The 16,771-nt window shown below is 28.6% G+C and overlaps 1 protein-coding gene across 1 annotated transcript; it reads left to right on the forward strand.

Moving 5' to 3' along the window:
- Positions 1-15,576: 15,576 nt before the first annotated feature.
- LOC113375274 (28S ribosomal protein S15, mitochondrial-like) lies at positions 15,577-16,151 on the forward strand. Its single transcript, XM_026615215.1, has 2 exons — positions 15,577-15,925; positions 16,010-16,151. Exons 1-2 carry the CDS (start codon positions 15,705-15,707, stop codon positions 16,149-16,151), a joined length of 363 nt encoding a protein of 120 aa, XP_026471000.1. The 5' UTR covers positions 15,577-15,704.
- The last annotated feature ends 620 nt before the right edge of the window (positions 16,152-16,771 follow it).

Here is a 16,771-nt window from a genome sequence, read left to right on the forward strand (position 1 = left end):
TATTATAAATTATTATTCATTTAATAATACTAAAATTAGAAATACTTTATCAACTAGCCGGGCTGAATGCGAATGCTACACAATCTCGTCTTTTCTATGTATATTTTAGCTTTGGTTATTATGGGAATTAATTTTTATTAATTAAATTAGGGCCAATAGATATTTACAAGCCATGTTTTAAGTTAATAATTCGATTGTGTCTAGTGTTTACCATATTACAGTATCATAATGTCAACTAATGATTTTCTTATGTAAGACGTGGTGAGAAGAGTGAGCTAATTGTGCAGTAAGCGCTGTTTTATATTTCCAAATCATTAAGACCTCTTGGAACATATGGCCTAAATGACTTATTGACAATTTTTCTATGTAACTAGGTATTCTAGCGAAGTGCGTGTACGCACCGTACCACTGCAGCCTTGTAGGAGGCATGGAAAAAAACGTAAAGACGACGCACATCCAGCGGAGCAGCCCTCCGCTCCATCGTCCGAATCATCTACCCCTTCATCCAATAGAAATGCGTGGGAGGATACAACAATAAAGATATAACTACCAATAATGCTTCCAGAAAGGACATGGGTCAAAATTCACCACAGGTGAGATTGTTTAATTTTCGTTATGCTTGTTTTCGAGACGAAAATTAGTTTCTGATTTGATATACTTATATCAATGTGTTATTATTCATATCATTTTGTTTCTTTATTCTTGTGTTGTAGTCATTGCTTTTTCTAAAATTAAAGGGATGGTGATATGCAAGTTTGAATTGTAGAAATAAACATATCCTTTCACACACCACCAAAAATCGTATCGAAAATGTGCAAAATAAGTAGATAAGTAGTAAACAATTATGCATATTCAACTAATTTTGTATTTCAAACTATGAAGATAAATAGAGAAGTATTATATATAAACTATGATGCTATTTGAAATATTACTAATTAAAAATGTTTACTAAATATGTCAAAATTTGTCTTATAATATACTCGTATATTTTTGTCAGTGTTTTATTGCTAAAAGAATTATTATAAACCATAAATTCATCTTGTATTTATTTTTTATGCAGGTGACACCATCAAACAGAATCACTCCTCAGCAAATGCACAGCGGGTATTCTAGTTTATTAGATATGACATCCAATATGACAGAGGCTCAACTTCAAAGCAATCAAATTAGTAGCACAGTATTAGATGTACCATATAGTAATTATGACAAATCTCACAATATGTATAATAACACCTTATACAATCACCATGCAATAATGGCGAGCGAAAACAATAGTAATTATTTCATCGATTCACAGAAACGTGGTTATTATAGCTCTCTTGATAGCTCTAATCAATGGACCGAATACAGTAACGCTTTCTACCCAGATTCTACTACTGCTTTATTGAAAACTGGAATTTCTAATGTTGATGATAATAAAATTGATTTAAACGAATCTCAAACACCCTCCAGAATGAAGGCCTCTGATTCATATAATGATATTTCAATTGATAGTTATTCAAAATACGAATTTTCAACACCTCATAGAGTTGAAAATCGTAATTACATTAAGGAACACCACATTTTGAAATCAGATACTTCCGAATATGGTTCTTATGCTCAACATAGCTATGGTAATTATTTGGGAAATTATCAATTCAGTGCTCATTATGGTCATATGCAATATGATAACTATTCTTCCAATGTGGATTATTATAATAATGATAAAATTAAACGTGAAGAACTTTTAAGTAATTGTTATAATCCTTATGCATATCAAAACTATGGCTTAGGACCTCCTGATTTGTATCAGAACCCAGCTTCTGCTAATTGGTGTTACTACCCACCTTTTCCAATGCCATGTGTTCTTGACACATCAAAGCCTGAACCAATTGGCGAACTAACAGAAATTTCTGATAATTTAGAATGCTTTAAAGATTCACAAATGGGCGGAGTCGCAATTGCTTTGGGACACGGAAGTGTTTTATTTGAGTGCGCTAAACACGAAATGCATGCTACAACAGCGCTAAAGAATCCAAATCGTCTGAATCCCTCTCGCATATCGTTGGTATTTTACCAACATCGAAATTTAAATAGGCCAAAACATGGACTAGTAGAATGGGAGGAAAAAATGAGATTGAAGAAAATGGGCAATAGCAACGTTAACAACGTTACTCCTAATGCGTTAAATAACGACGCCGCGAACAAAAGCATAGTTGTCAACGATGGCAAAAATGCAGAAAATTGTGAACTGAGTGCTTCAGTTGAATGTGATGTTGCAAGCGAAACAGAATCTAAGTCCTTGGTTACAGGGGATAACAAACAAATTATTATTCGCGCTCCTACACTAACAACCATGTCTTGGACGACTCTGTTTCCTATGCATCCATGTGTTGTGACAGGACCTTATCAGGAGAGTAACGTTTTAACCTAGTTTATTTAAATAAATAAATATCATTTATTTCGAAGTTTTTTCACACGTCAGAACAAGACTAAAAATTTACTAATATAAAATATATATGGAACTCATCAAATAAATTACCTCTTAATATTTCTAATTTCATATGTTATATATGGCCCTAGCATATTTTCAACTTTTTTCTGGATATGAATAAGAATTATCATTTACTCATATAAAAAATGTAAATAAACTTGTTTCACTTTGTTTTAAAGTTATAACTATTATATAATAAATCTTGTTCTGCCATATGATATACTACTAAATCATTTCTATAAGCATTTTTCAACAGAATTTTACTACCTTTATAAAAGGAAGAGAAAAGTACAAAATATGTATTTTCAATCCAGTATCATTTTTGAAATATAACCTATGAACCTTAACCCTGGCAAACTGTAAAAAATAATAAACAGCAAAGAAAAAAGTAAATTAAGTTAAAAAAAGCAATTTTACAAGAGATAAATTGAATAAACAGTTTTTCCAACTCTGCTGATGAATATTTCTAACGCAATACCAGATCAAGTGTTATCTCTGTAAAAGATATACCCATGAAATTTATGCATTGGTTGAATAATGTAGCTATTATTTTGTAAAACTCCTTTGAAATTAAAATAGTACATTGCACTTGTTTGCCCACTGACCGTCCCAACTTCCTGTCCATGGAGTAAAAAGGACCTGATTACAAATTTTTGAAAAACAGAAAAAAAAAATTCCTACAATGAACATAGTCAGATAGTTGCTTGTTTGATATGTGTTATTTGTTGTAATATAATTGGTTTGGTTTTCACAATATAATTGCTCAAACTCAAATTGGACCTTAGTGCCTCGCCCTATCCTACTGTGTAATACTACTTTATTTGTTACACTTGTTTACAAGCACAATTATTCTGATATCAATATCAAACGAAAAAGTTTAAATTTCGATAGCGTGTTTAAAAGATTTAACATTTACTTATTTTAAATTTTGCTTCACAAACTATAAAATTTCTTGCGCAATAGCACGAAAGATTTTATTTTTAATCTTCAAACAATATTCAAAATATCCGTGCATGTAGAAAAACGTTCGTTTTTTGGAAGTGAATTATAAAAATTTTCATATACAGGTACAACATCAAAATTTAATAAAACAAAATAATGCTGCATATTATTAAAAAATCTTATTCCTAACCAAGTCCAATATTTGTTTTAGGCTAACAAGCGCCCTTCTTTTGCACTATTGACCCGTATCTCTAAAACGTCTGGTCTGCCTTTCTAAATAACCTCAACAAATTGTAAATATGAATCGAATGTTTTTTCAATTATTCAAATATATGCGAAAATCATCAAACGTAAGAATATTAAAAAAAATATATTTGATGTTAATTGTTAGTCAACACGAAGAAATACTTGATCATATAAAAAGGTCGCATCTATAATAATTAACTAAATACGGGATTTGTTTCTAACCTATTTTAATAGCTATTTTATTATTGATAATATTTTATTTTACTATATTACGATTATACAAAACAGCCGATATTCAAACGCGACAAAAACAGTCGATTGTAACTGAACTTTAGAAATAGGCGTGTTGAAGTTTTAAATACGTTTTTGATGTTGCATTTGCTTTCATTTTTCATATTTTTAAATGCAATCGCGCCCGATTACATCGCGCGTAATGTTTGTTTTCAATTGCAACCTCACGAAAGCGTGAAATTTTGTTGAAAAATCGTTTATGTTAAATAAATATGTCTGAAAAATTGCATCATTTTTATAAAATATGGATCAAACGCATTTGAGAGTGTGCTATTTTATTTGAATAGGCATCGCTGACGAATTCGCTCCAATTGAAAGGATCATTTGATCATAGAATCAGTTTAAAATTAAATTGCGGACTTAAGATTAATTATCATATAAGTAAACGTATCCAATTTTTATAACTACATAAATCACGTAATATGTACATATCCTACTATGTAGATAACAAGGATGAAATGTTTATATTAAAGTGAGTTTGTTATTGACGTGCTACTTTTTAGTATTTTAATACGTTCACATTTTTGTAAATCATAATTTATTTTTGTAGAATGTTAATTATATATGATCGCATGTAAATTTCATTTAAATGTTATATATATATATATATATATATATATATAAGTATTTTTTCTTGTAAGTGTTTTATGTAAAAAAATCGGTAATGAAGTAATTAATTCAAGTTAATTTAAGAATATAATATTTTACATTGTACGTTACAAATACTAAGCAATATTTTTATATTTGATATATATTTAAACCCTTAAAATAATTGTTTTTTTTAAAGAACTATGATAAAAAGCGATTATAGATATTTCACATTTCTATTTTGTTTGAAAATCAACGAATTATACTGACTAATTAAGAGATCTTATCAAAAGAAAAAAGTTTTATTGAAAATACAATATTCTGTTATATATTGCATTATCACTAGACACAAGTTTTCGAACTATGTATCTAGTCCGATTGAGTTTCGATTGTTTACTAAAAATGCAATTGTGTACTAATTCATTATTCCAACAAATTTATTTCTGTCTAGCAGTAACATTTTTGAAACCTTCAAAATAAAGTAATAATCAGCGTGTGGATATTTCTAATAATTTAAATGCATCGTACATCGTTCAGGGTGAACTCTATATTTCGGTAACATATCCCAGTATTAAAAAATCTAATTTTTCAAAGCCGAATTAGTTTACGCTAGTGAAACTATTTTTTATTAAGATTAGTATAATAAAATAGTAGATACATGTAATAAAACAGCACATGTTTAAAAAGTTAAAATTGTGCCATATGCAAAGGGGCTTATTCCATTCCTTAGTTAAATTGTGTAGTTACTTTTAATTTGATTTGATGCTATTCCACCACCTGATGGATCGAATTTAATCATATATTAAAGAGCTACTGCAATAAGATATTCAATTTAATTAAAGGTGGTGATTACGTGTATTAAAGTATATATAAAAGTTAAGTAAGATTGACTAATTTTTTATAAGAATTATATTTCTTATCTTATATAAGATTATTATATTTTAAATCATTAGTTCAATAAAAAATATAAAATACTAACCTGTCTATTGTATGAATAAATTTTCCTCATTGTAGGTGATATAAAAACTACATAAATATACTAAAACGTTCAACTAGTTCATGAATAAGTCCATTTTTCCAAAATTAGTTTTTTCAGAGTTCAATATAAAAAGCTTGGAATTGAAACCTATTTTTCTGTTTTGTTGTCAGAAGTCGCTTCATTTATATTATAACATTTGAATTTAATGCTTCTTATTTATATGGAATAAATTATAATTTATATATTTAACAAATAATAATTTTAGACAAAGATGATTTAGTATTTACCTAAAAATAAGTAAATTGAATGCCATTGAACCGCACTTCTTCCATTTCAATACACAAATTTAATAATCATATATTAAATAGTACACAAACAACTTTAAAGGTTGAGTTTGATTATTTTACACTTTTTATTATTATACCACTTATTAGATGATTCATATTTTTCATACTTATTTATCGCAACTTGCAACTTTAATAGGGATCTTGTAAAAAATTATTTAAAGCATTAAACTATTTCACCTTGATACATATTTAAACATATGTAAAAATATTGTTAATAAACAGGAAATACACAACCTTTTTTAATATAATGGCATATATTAACAGCATATTGTTATACGAAATAGCAGGATGTGTGTATTATTTTCTAAATTGTTTACATAACATATCCTAAGTATTATTTTCTAAATTGTTTACATAACATATCCTAAGTTAACAAACATTTGAAAAGTATATATAGAACCAAGACATTGTTCTTTGGATTGTTGTTACGAAATACGTATGAACTAGCAATTATAATTTGTATTAAAAAAAATGTTCTCGGAACTTATTATTATTTTAGTGCCCTTAGTTTTGACGCAATACTGTAAAGCAGAATTAAAACATGTTTTCGTTGTAAGTATAAATTAATAATATTAATATATTTAAATATGAAAAATATTAAAATATATTTTATTATTTACATATATCAGCTTTTCAAATGTATTATTTTAAAATCATTTTTATTTTAGACTGTAACTGAAGCGGAACACGTGCCAAAAAATTATGATGGCGCTTACCAAATTCTGCAGACAGATTTTGGAAACGCTTTAACAACTGTAAGTTAAAATTCAAATATAAAAGTTTTTTCGATCATTTAAAATAACGCAATTGAATATTTTTGTGTAAAAAATTAATACAATAGATATTGTATGCGTGAAATCGTACATAATAATATATTTTGACCCAGAAACTACATATTTTGATTGAAAACTAAAAAGCAAAATCGCTTACGTTAGCAGGCGCCGCTTGAAAACTTCCGCGAGGAAGCAAAGTAAATATCAGCTGATGATGATAGCATTTTTTTTATTGATATTATCTGTCACCATATGACATAAATAATAATAAATGATTCGACCCAATGAAATTTGTTGATTAATATAATTTTACTATTCATTGTTAAACGTGCATGCAAATATTCGATCGATGTGCTTTATGGATATGAATTTAATCTTCCAGCTGTTTATCTGCTTTTCTATGTATTATTGATTTGTCATTTCGTCGTTAATAACACTATTATTAATATTGTAAGCCAAATAGACAATCTTAACACAAAAGTAAATTGTATTTATTGAGTTATCTTTCAATGTAGCGGTTGGAAAACGGAGGTAAATTACCGAAATGGGGTAAAAATGAAATTTATTGAGGTAAAAAGTATATTTTTTTATTTGATAGCAATATTTTCATACGACTTTCAGTTTAATATGACCTACGCTTGTTTTATTAAGATTTTAATAAAAAAAATTAGGATTTTTCAAAAAATATGCTTGTATAAAATACAATTTAAATTGCAAAATGTATTGATGATTATTGATCATAAACCACACATAACAATTAATTATTTTAGAACGGTGTTGAGATGGCTTATAATACTGGTCGATTCTTGGCAGATGCCTATGGATTTGCATTGGGCTGGAACACTTCTGATATAAATAAAAGCAATTTTAAAATTTGCTCAACAAAAGATGAAATTTGCGAATTAACAGCTCTGGTCATAGCCGCTGGCTTATGTAACAAGGTAATAATTAACACACACACACACACACACACACACATATATATATATATATATATATACTAGCAAACCCGACGAACTCCGTTTCGCCACCAAATGGTTTCGTGAGAAAGATGAATAAATTTTTTGCTTGTTTTATATTTTAAAAAGAAAAATTTGATTTTATTATACAACAGTAACGAATTCATTTTGATTACAAAAATGAAGTGTTTTTTAGTTGAACTTCTCTAAGTAAATGAAAGTGAATCCGCAAATTATCCGTTTCATAGAAGTGATCTTTGGTAAACATTTTTTGTTTTTTGGTCTGACGTTAACACAAACAAAGCGGATGGTTTTCCAACTTGTGAACAGGCAACGTTTAACTGCCCATGTGAAAAACAATGATTTTCTAAATAATCTATTAGAAATTTATCCCGCAAACACTAAGCGATTGGCTTTGCGACTTGTTATTGCAAACGCAAGGCGAACTGGATATTGCAATCGTTTGAAGTCAAACGGAAGACCAGTCAGAATCATTGGTATGTCACCAAATCGCCAGCAATTTTTGATTGAATGGTGAAATTCAGAGCGTGTACATCATTATTCTTTGCGGCAAGAATTGCTCGTTGACTTAACCAAGCATAATTCTGATAATTCTCACTAATGTCATTACACGAATTTTTAATTACGGTGCGTGAAGTTCCAGCAGCTTGCATTAAGGCATGATGCTATGCACAACTAATTTTCTTAGCTATAAACCTTGCTGAGCCTGAGACCTTTTTAACAAATGCAAAATTGTCGAAATCGGTTCGTGCGTTCTGGAGTTATTTCGTCAGGAAGGAAAACCCGACTTATTTTTATATATATAGAAGATAATCTATTTGAGTTTATTTAAAACAGTTATTGATTATTTTTATTACTCGAATTTTTAATTACGGTGCGTGAAGTTTCAGCAGCTTGCATTAAGGCACGATGCCATGCACAACTAATTTTCTTAGCTATAAACCTTGCTGAGCCCGAAAACTTTTCAACGAATGCAAAATTGTCGAAATCGGTTCGTGTGTTCTGGAGTTATTTCGTCAGGAAGGAAAACCCGACTTTTTTTTATATATATAGAAGATAATCTATTTGAAATTATTTAAAACAGTTATTGATTATTTTTATTACTCGAATTTTTAATTACGGTGCGTGAAGTTCCAGTAGCTTGCATTAAGGCACGATGCCATGCACAACTAATTTTCTTAGCTATAAACCTTGCTGAGCCCGAAAACTTTTCAATGAATGCATAATTGTCGAAATCGGTTCGTGCGTTCTGGAGTTATTTCGTCAGGAAGGAAAACCCGACTTATTTTTATATATATAGAAGATATATATATATATATATATATATATATATATATATATTGAAATTTGTGAGTTTCGTGTTGATATATATTTTGATGAGTTATTTAGAATCGGATAGTAATACCAAGTAAAAATACTAAAGTAGTTCTGAAATACTTTATTTATCCATACGTTTCCGTCTTCATCGAGACCGTCATTCAGTGGAAAAAAGAAAATTAATTATACAAAAATAAACTACACTATTACACTGTGATAAACCAGGCTATAAATAACTGGAACATTTAAACTAATTATTTTTTAACAATTTTTTAACAAGTATTTCAGAACTACTTTAGTTTTTTTTTACTTGGTGTTACTGCCCGATTCTAAATAACTCATCAATATATACGAGGTCTGTTCAAAAAGTTTTCGTAATTTTCGTTTTTTCAAAAAAATATTTATTTATTCGTCTACATTAATGTGGTCCCCTTCAAAGTAGTCCCCCCCAGATATAATACACTTATGCCAGCGTTTTTTCCAATTTTCGAAGCACCCTTGATATTCACTTTTTGATATGTCCTTGAGCACTCTCGGCGATTTTCTTCAATCGAGGAAAACCGCCGTCCTTTCATGGGTCTCTTCAACTTTGAGAATAGGAAAAAGTCACACGGAGCCATATCTGGTGAATTTTTGCACTTTGCAACACTTTATTTCATTTTTTACGCAAAATTTAATACAAATTCTTTGACTTTTTCAATTCTTCCATTGTAAAAATCGCCGAGCTCAGAAAAACACGTCGACTACCACAGACAAAGTAAACAGTGAATATAGCTGAAAATTTCATCATATTTTAGGGGCATGTATACCAACACAATAAAAAAAAATTTTGACAATCAGACACTCCAGACCCGCGAAATTTAATTATTAGTAATTCCGGGTACTTTTTGAACAGACCATGTATATATATATATATATATATATATATATATATATATACGCATTTTCTCAAAAACTCAATATCGACTGTAGTTCATTATACGATTGCGAGTAGATCGGTCGAACCGCTTTTTTTTGTAATTAAGAGTAAAATATCACGTAGAAATCATGCTCATTCGTTTTTTGTAAATTTTGATCAGGCCATTTCTTTGTAATTAACTGTTGAATTTTTTTTAATATTTTAAAACTATAATAAATTTATTTATTTAAACGCTAAATGGTATCAAACCAAAATAGGTCGAGTCGTTTATTTGAAATTAACAGTTGAAGTATAGTTTTTCTTTCAAAGGTACTTATATTATTATTATTAAAGGCCAATATTATATATATATAGGGATTAATATAAATTATATAATTCGATCCACTTTTTCCGTTACAATTAAATGTTAAATTTTTTATTTTTCTAAACACAGCAATTCGGGACCTTGTTGATTAAGTTTGTGCAAATATCAGCTAAACCGTTTCTTCTCATTAAATTGTTTATTTTGTCTGTAGTTTAAGATTCTCGTGACATATATTAGTTTTGATGGGAAACTATCTGACCGAATTCTTCGTAATTAACAGATAAAATGCAATGTTTATCTTCAAGTAAAATTACGTTTTGCAGGAAGTTGACAAGTATAAAAATTGGACAAAAGATGAACTAGCAACAATTTACTGTAATGAAACTGATCAGGTATTAAAATAAATTATGTTCTGTTTGACCTTATAAAAATTTGAAAAATTTTAATATAAAGTTATAATAATTACAGTATACAAAATTTTTAATAAAGAAGAATGTCCAGCATTTTTCAAGGAATTAAAGAAAAAAACACCTGAATTTTCTGCTTCAATAAAACGTATGCAATCAAAATCTTTGGCAGCAATAGTAAAAAAATTTGGTGCAAATTCTATACAGAATCCAAAAAAATTGTGGCTCACACTTCTCACTTTAGAATCAATGGTAAATATAATATAATATAATCATTATATTACCCTAAAATTTACAGTGAATTGATAAATTTGCGTTGGTTCGATGTGCAAATAATTTTTCCATTTTGTAGCAATCCAACAAAGATGTGAAAATGCCAGACTGGGCAACAGATCAAGTGATAAAAGATTTGAAACTGTTTAGCAAAGAGTTCTTTAGAATTGCGGGATCAGAAGACACTTTGAAAAGATTGTCAGGAGGTAAAAATAACGGTTATGAATATTGTATAATACTAATAATAATCAGGGTGCAAAGCAAAAATGATCTATTTCAGTATAATTTGTTTATTTTTCTATTTTCAATATAACATCTACTTTATATCTTATATTCCCGCTATCCTATTTAATTGCTATTACTAAAATATTATAAAATATGCTGCACGGAGGAAAATCTTATTTTTAACTTCCCGAAGGAGAAGTTTATGTTTTAATAAAAAAATTCGATTCGCTAATTTTATGTTTCTTGACGTTTCAAGCCATTCTGAATCGAATGAGACCAAATTTGAAAAAAGTATGTGTGTGTGTATATAAATAGATTTTTTGCCGTAAATCGACGTTTTCTCAAAAACGGCTGGGCCGATTTCAAAAATTTAAAAGCCTTTCGATGTATCTCGATGAGGACTAGCGTTTCTGTGCGACGATTGGCTGAGCCGTTTCTTTGTAAATCGCCGAAAAGTGAAAATTTTTTCGTCCACGTTTTAGCCCGCAATTCTGAATCGATTTTTAAAATTTAAAAAACTGTTTGAAAGATATTGGTTGGGAATCGTGCGGGGCCGATTTTTTTCGACGATTTTTATGAATTTTTTGAATGAACCATAGTCTTATAGATCATACTAAAATATTACGGCCCTACGACAAGTCGTTTAATTTTAAAAATTCGTCAAAATTATATTTTTTCTTCTGTGTGTATGTGCGCCGAAAACTGACCTTTCGTAGACGTATACTCAAAAAAACCGATTTCAAAAACGTAAAGCCATTCAAGGTAACTCAATAAGGTTTCGCATTGATTAGCTTTTCGCGAGTTACTGTCGAACCGTTTTTTTAGAATTAGCAGCAAAGTCCAAAGCTTTTCGTCCACGTTTTCTAAACATTCTCAACCGATTTTAACAATTCAAAAACAGTTCGAAATAAATTAGTTAGAAACTTACTAATTAATTTTGGCAAAGATCGGCCGGGACGTTTCTTTGTAATTGAATGTTATATTTTTTACGATTTTAATGAAATTTTGTTTCGGGATAGAGTTCATGGTTCTAACGGACATTCTAAGATATTACAGTAGAACCTCGATTAACCGGACTAATTGTTGTCGATAGTCATCCGGATAATTAAATGTATAAAGAATGATGTTGTGCATTTATTAAAAAGAACAAAAACATACATAGATATCAACGAAAATAATGTTTATTAAAAAATTAAAACTTCCTTATGTACGTAAATCTTTATTTTTTTTTAGATTACATTACATACCTATACTGAACTGCAACATTAATCGTGCAAAAATTCGAATTGTAGCTATGTACATAATCGCTTATAATTTGTATAACTGAGGTCCGGATAAACGAGGTTCTACTGTATGTGCTTACGACGTAAAGCGTAAAATAATTACAACGCTTACGAAGTGGTTTAGTTATAAAAACTCCTATACCTTGTACCTTGCTATTTCAGATATTATAAGTTTGTTTAAAAGATACCAATAAAAAATTGAATTAGATGGTAAAGATAGGAATTGAAACTTGCATTGATTTGTTTTTAGTAAAAAAAATAAAGATTATTTTTGAAAAATTCTTATTGCCTCAAGGCAAAATGCTGCTTACAACTAGTTCAGTTTTAATTTGTGTGCATATTGCTACTATTAGTGTACGTAAAAAATCCCCTTTCGGATTTACTTTAGTTAATACGATTAAACAACTAGTACACCATTTGTTGGATATTATTTAATAGATTTCTTTAGTCAAATATGTAAATAAAATTGATATAGTTCATTGTTTTAGGTAGAAGATTATCAAGCATTTTATCAGAAATAGTAGAAATCATTATTGAAAATTTTGATTTTGACGCAACATGTGATTCAAACCGTCAAAAATTATCTATTTTGACCGCTTCCCAATGCGTTTTGGCTTCCCAAATCGCTATATTTTCGACTAAAGATACAAAATATAAGGGTCAATGCATTTTAGAAAACGTTTATCCAGGCAGAGGTGCCATGCATGTGATAGAACTGCACTGCAATAATGAAGTTTGGACAATAAAGGTAAATTCTCTTAAAGATAAGATTATATGCAAGTTATAATAATGATCTTGTTGAAAAACAATAGATTACAAAAATAAATTTTATTTCCTGTGTATAATAATGTGTATCTAGGTATACACAGATATTTGATGCCTGGGCACAACATCAATAAAAAGTATGATTTTTTTTCAAACCCATATGTTCCGACTATAGTTTTTATATAGTATAATAACTTTATTTTAATTTGTGTCAGCCGTACACATATTTTCTCTAGTAAAAAATAATGGTTGAAATATATATTTAAGTATAAAATTTTAATATTTATATTACAATTCGAAAGTAAAGTGAAAATCATTTTGTTAAACCTTATAAAAATAACTGCTTATATGTGTTATTTGTATTTTTAATGTTGGGATAAAAAAAAATTAATTTTAAACTAAATAAAGAGTAGAATCCATAAATATGTTGCAAAAATCTCTACTTCAATATTTTTTACTTGATGTTACGCCCTCCAAGAATTCAATCATATATATATATATATATATATATATATATATATATATATATACATGTTCAATTTATATACAGATTTTATTGAAAACCTCAGCTGATGAGCCGTTAGAAGTAGTACATATACATGAAAATGAAGATGAATGTGAAGTATATGATTTTGTTCAATTGATGGTGCCCTTCTTTTTATCAGAAGAAGAACTAAATCAAGAATGCAAAACTTTATAAAGTATTATGAATATACCTAGTTATTGTCTCAGCACTCCTTTCACTGAAAATACCTCCTCTTCTGTGGACTCTACTCTTTCTCTCAACTCTTTTCGTTTTCACCTTGATGACGAGCACTTAAGAACAAATGAACTCTCACTCTTACTGAAGCTCTAACACTACATTTATACTTAACTAAAAACAATAAAATAAAATTTTATTTGATATATCAAGTATGGTATAATATTCAATAGTATATATGAAATATAACTTTATATGCGCTTGTAAATATAGTACAAATATATAACTATAAATATGAATGCATACTTTGTATCGAATGTTTATACACATACATACATGCATATATATATATATATATATATATATATATATATATTTATATATAATATATATATATATATATATATGTATAAAGTAGAATCTCGATTAACCGGACTAATTGTTGTCGACAGGCATCGATAATTGAAAGTATGAAGAATAATGTTGTGTATTTTTAAAAAATAACAAATACATACATAGATATCAACAAAAATAATGTTTATTAAGAAATTCAAAATTATGTATGTACATATATATTTTCTTAGATTACATTACATACATATACTATACTGCAGGATTAATCTTGCAAAAATTCGAATTGTAGGTATGTACATGCATATAAATTAGTCGTGGTTAGTAGTCCGGATAATCACGAATCCGTATAACCGAGGTCCGGATAATCGAGGTTCTACTGTATATTAAATGTTAAATATAAACAATAGAACATTCAGATTTTTAACACACACTTTATTTGGTAATTACAGACGTTTCGAGACCATGGTATGCCTCATCTTCAGTGTAATTTCAAAACAGTTACTTATATACTACACATTTTTTAATACATATAAGTAACTGTTTTGAAATTACACTGAAGATGAAGCATACCATGGTCTCGAAACGTCTGTAATCATCAAATAAAGTGTGTGTTAAAAATCTGAGTGTTGTATTGTTCATATTTAACATTTAATATTCGTTCCACTCATATCACAAAATTCTATATATATATATATATATATATATATATATATATATATATATATATATATATATATATATATTTGATATATGTTGTTGCTTGTTGCTTACAATTAGTACAGGTCTTGTTTTGCTTTATATTAAGTCTATGATATAAAGATGCTCACCATCATAGATATATATATATATCTATAATGATATATATATATATATATATATATATATATATATATATATAATATGCTTATATAAGCATGCTCACTATGGTAATATATATTTTTTTAATCACAAAACAGCGAACAAAAGAAATAAACAAATTTTTAATTTTCAGTTGTGTGTCTAGAATATAAATGATTCACTTTCTTAAGAAATATTTATCACAAAGTGTCAACATATGTACAACTAACTGTAAAAGTATCATATTACAATGGTATTTTGTCATTGCTTTATAAACTCTGTTTAAGCACTGTTTAAGTTCTGAATGTTGTTAATATAATAATAAAAAATAAATTTACAAAGCACATGGATTGGAGTATAACTCATATTAAGTATTATAATAATGATGGTTATATAAATGCATATTAATGTTAAAACAAACGGATTTTGATTTAAATCTTTCCGAAAAAACAGACCTGAGAGTCATCTAACAATGCAAATGTCATTAATATGTCATGGTGCCAAACTGAACAAACTTCTCAAATCATTTAGGATTGGTGGGTTGTTTCATGGTTGGTGACTTGTGCGTTTGCTTTGCTTTCTTCAGTGTGGTCATGCTGTCATGTGTCATTTATGTGCTATCAAAATTATTATTTTTGAGGTTATCTTAACACAAAATACAATCTTTAAATACTAATAGACATTGAGTTAAAGTTTGAGCTATGAACACAATATATAGATTTGCCTGCCAAGGAAATGTCTCCCTAATCAAACGTTTTATACCCAGTACGAGAACGTTTAAAAGTGATTTAAAAATTAAGTGGGTTAGACCCGAGAAAATACCGTGCATTGATCCTAGAAAAAGTGGCGATGTAGAGCCTGTAATGTACCCAAATTCAAAAAAATTGCCACTTGAATTTAAAGATTCAGATATAGTTAGCAAGTATATACTCATATTAAATACTTATTGCATAAGCAACAACATATTTTATTTATATATATACATATATATATGTTTCCAATATAGTGTGGAGGAGTCGGTTTTAGATATGTTCTCAATAGGAAAAAGCCGCCGACGCCTTACATGTGAACTAACTAGAGAAAATATGAAAGACAGGGTTCGGAGGCATAAATATGATGAGAGTTCCCGAGAAACAAGGAGTAAGTAGGCATTTTCTAAAATATAAGTACATAAAATGTACTCAATTGATATTTCAGATAAAATTACGAAAATTTGAAAAAAATCCATATTTGATTTTTTTTGGAAATGTGAATATTTTAAAATTACTGATCTGCGTTTCCCAAAATCTAATCGTTTTTTTACATTGCTATATATACACAATAGCTATTCGATAAAATAAAAACTGAATGCTTGCAAAGTACATGAATCAAGTACACATTGATATTTACGTGACAAAATACAGCTTTCTCATTGGACACAGAAAGTATCGGCCACAAAACAATTCATCTATTGCCCAATAGGACATGTTCTATTCGTAAAATACGGCAGAAATTTTTGAGGTCAGAAGTTGTTAAGAAATTTTTGAGGTCAGAAGTTGTTAAGAAATCAGTTTCCAACGTTACTAGGCAACGGTTATAGACAGAAATTATGTTAAAGATACTGCTGTTGTGAATAGTGTTAGAACGAAATATCGAGTACTGAGTAAATATCGATACTTTGCGGTCGATAGTGAGTACTTTTGGTATCGATTTTTTAGCTCGATATATTTGCCAATATCGATCTTTTACGTCGATAGTACTCAAAAAGAATCGACAGCGTAATCTATAA

Source organism: Ctenocephalides felis, unplaced genomic scaffold (assembly GCF_003426905.1).
Source record: "Ctenocephalides felis isolate EL2017-DRISC unplaced genomic scaffold, ASM342690v1 CF-g0.4_SCAFFOLD_01886, whole genome shotgun sequence".
NCBI lineage: Eukaryota > Metazoa > Arthropoda > Insecta > Siphonaptera > Pulicidae > Ctenocephalides > Ctenocephalides felis.

Bases quoted from the DNA above. Each gene is read 5' to 3' on its own strand.
- LOC113375274 (XM_026615215.1), top strand. From the start codon at position 15,705: ATGAACACAATATATAGATTTGCCTGCCAAGGAAATGTCTCCCTAATC. The intron at 15,926-16,009 runs GTATATACTCAT...TTTCCAATATAG, and splicing joins GATTCAGATATAGTTAGCAA to TGTGGAGGAGTCGGTTTTAG.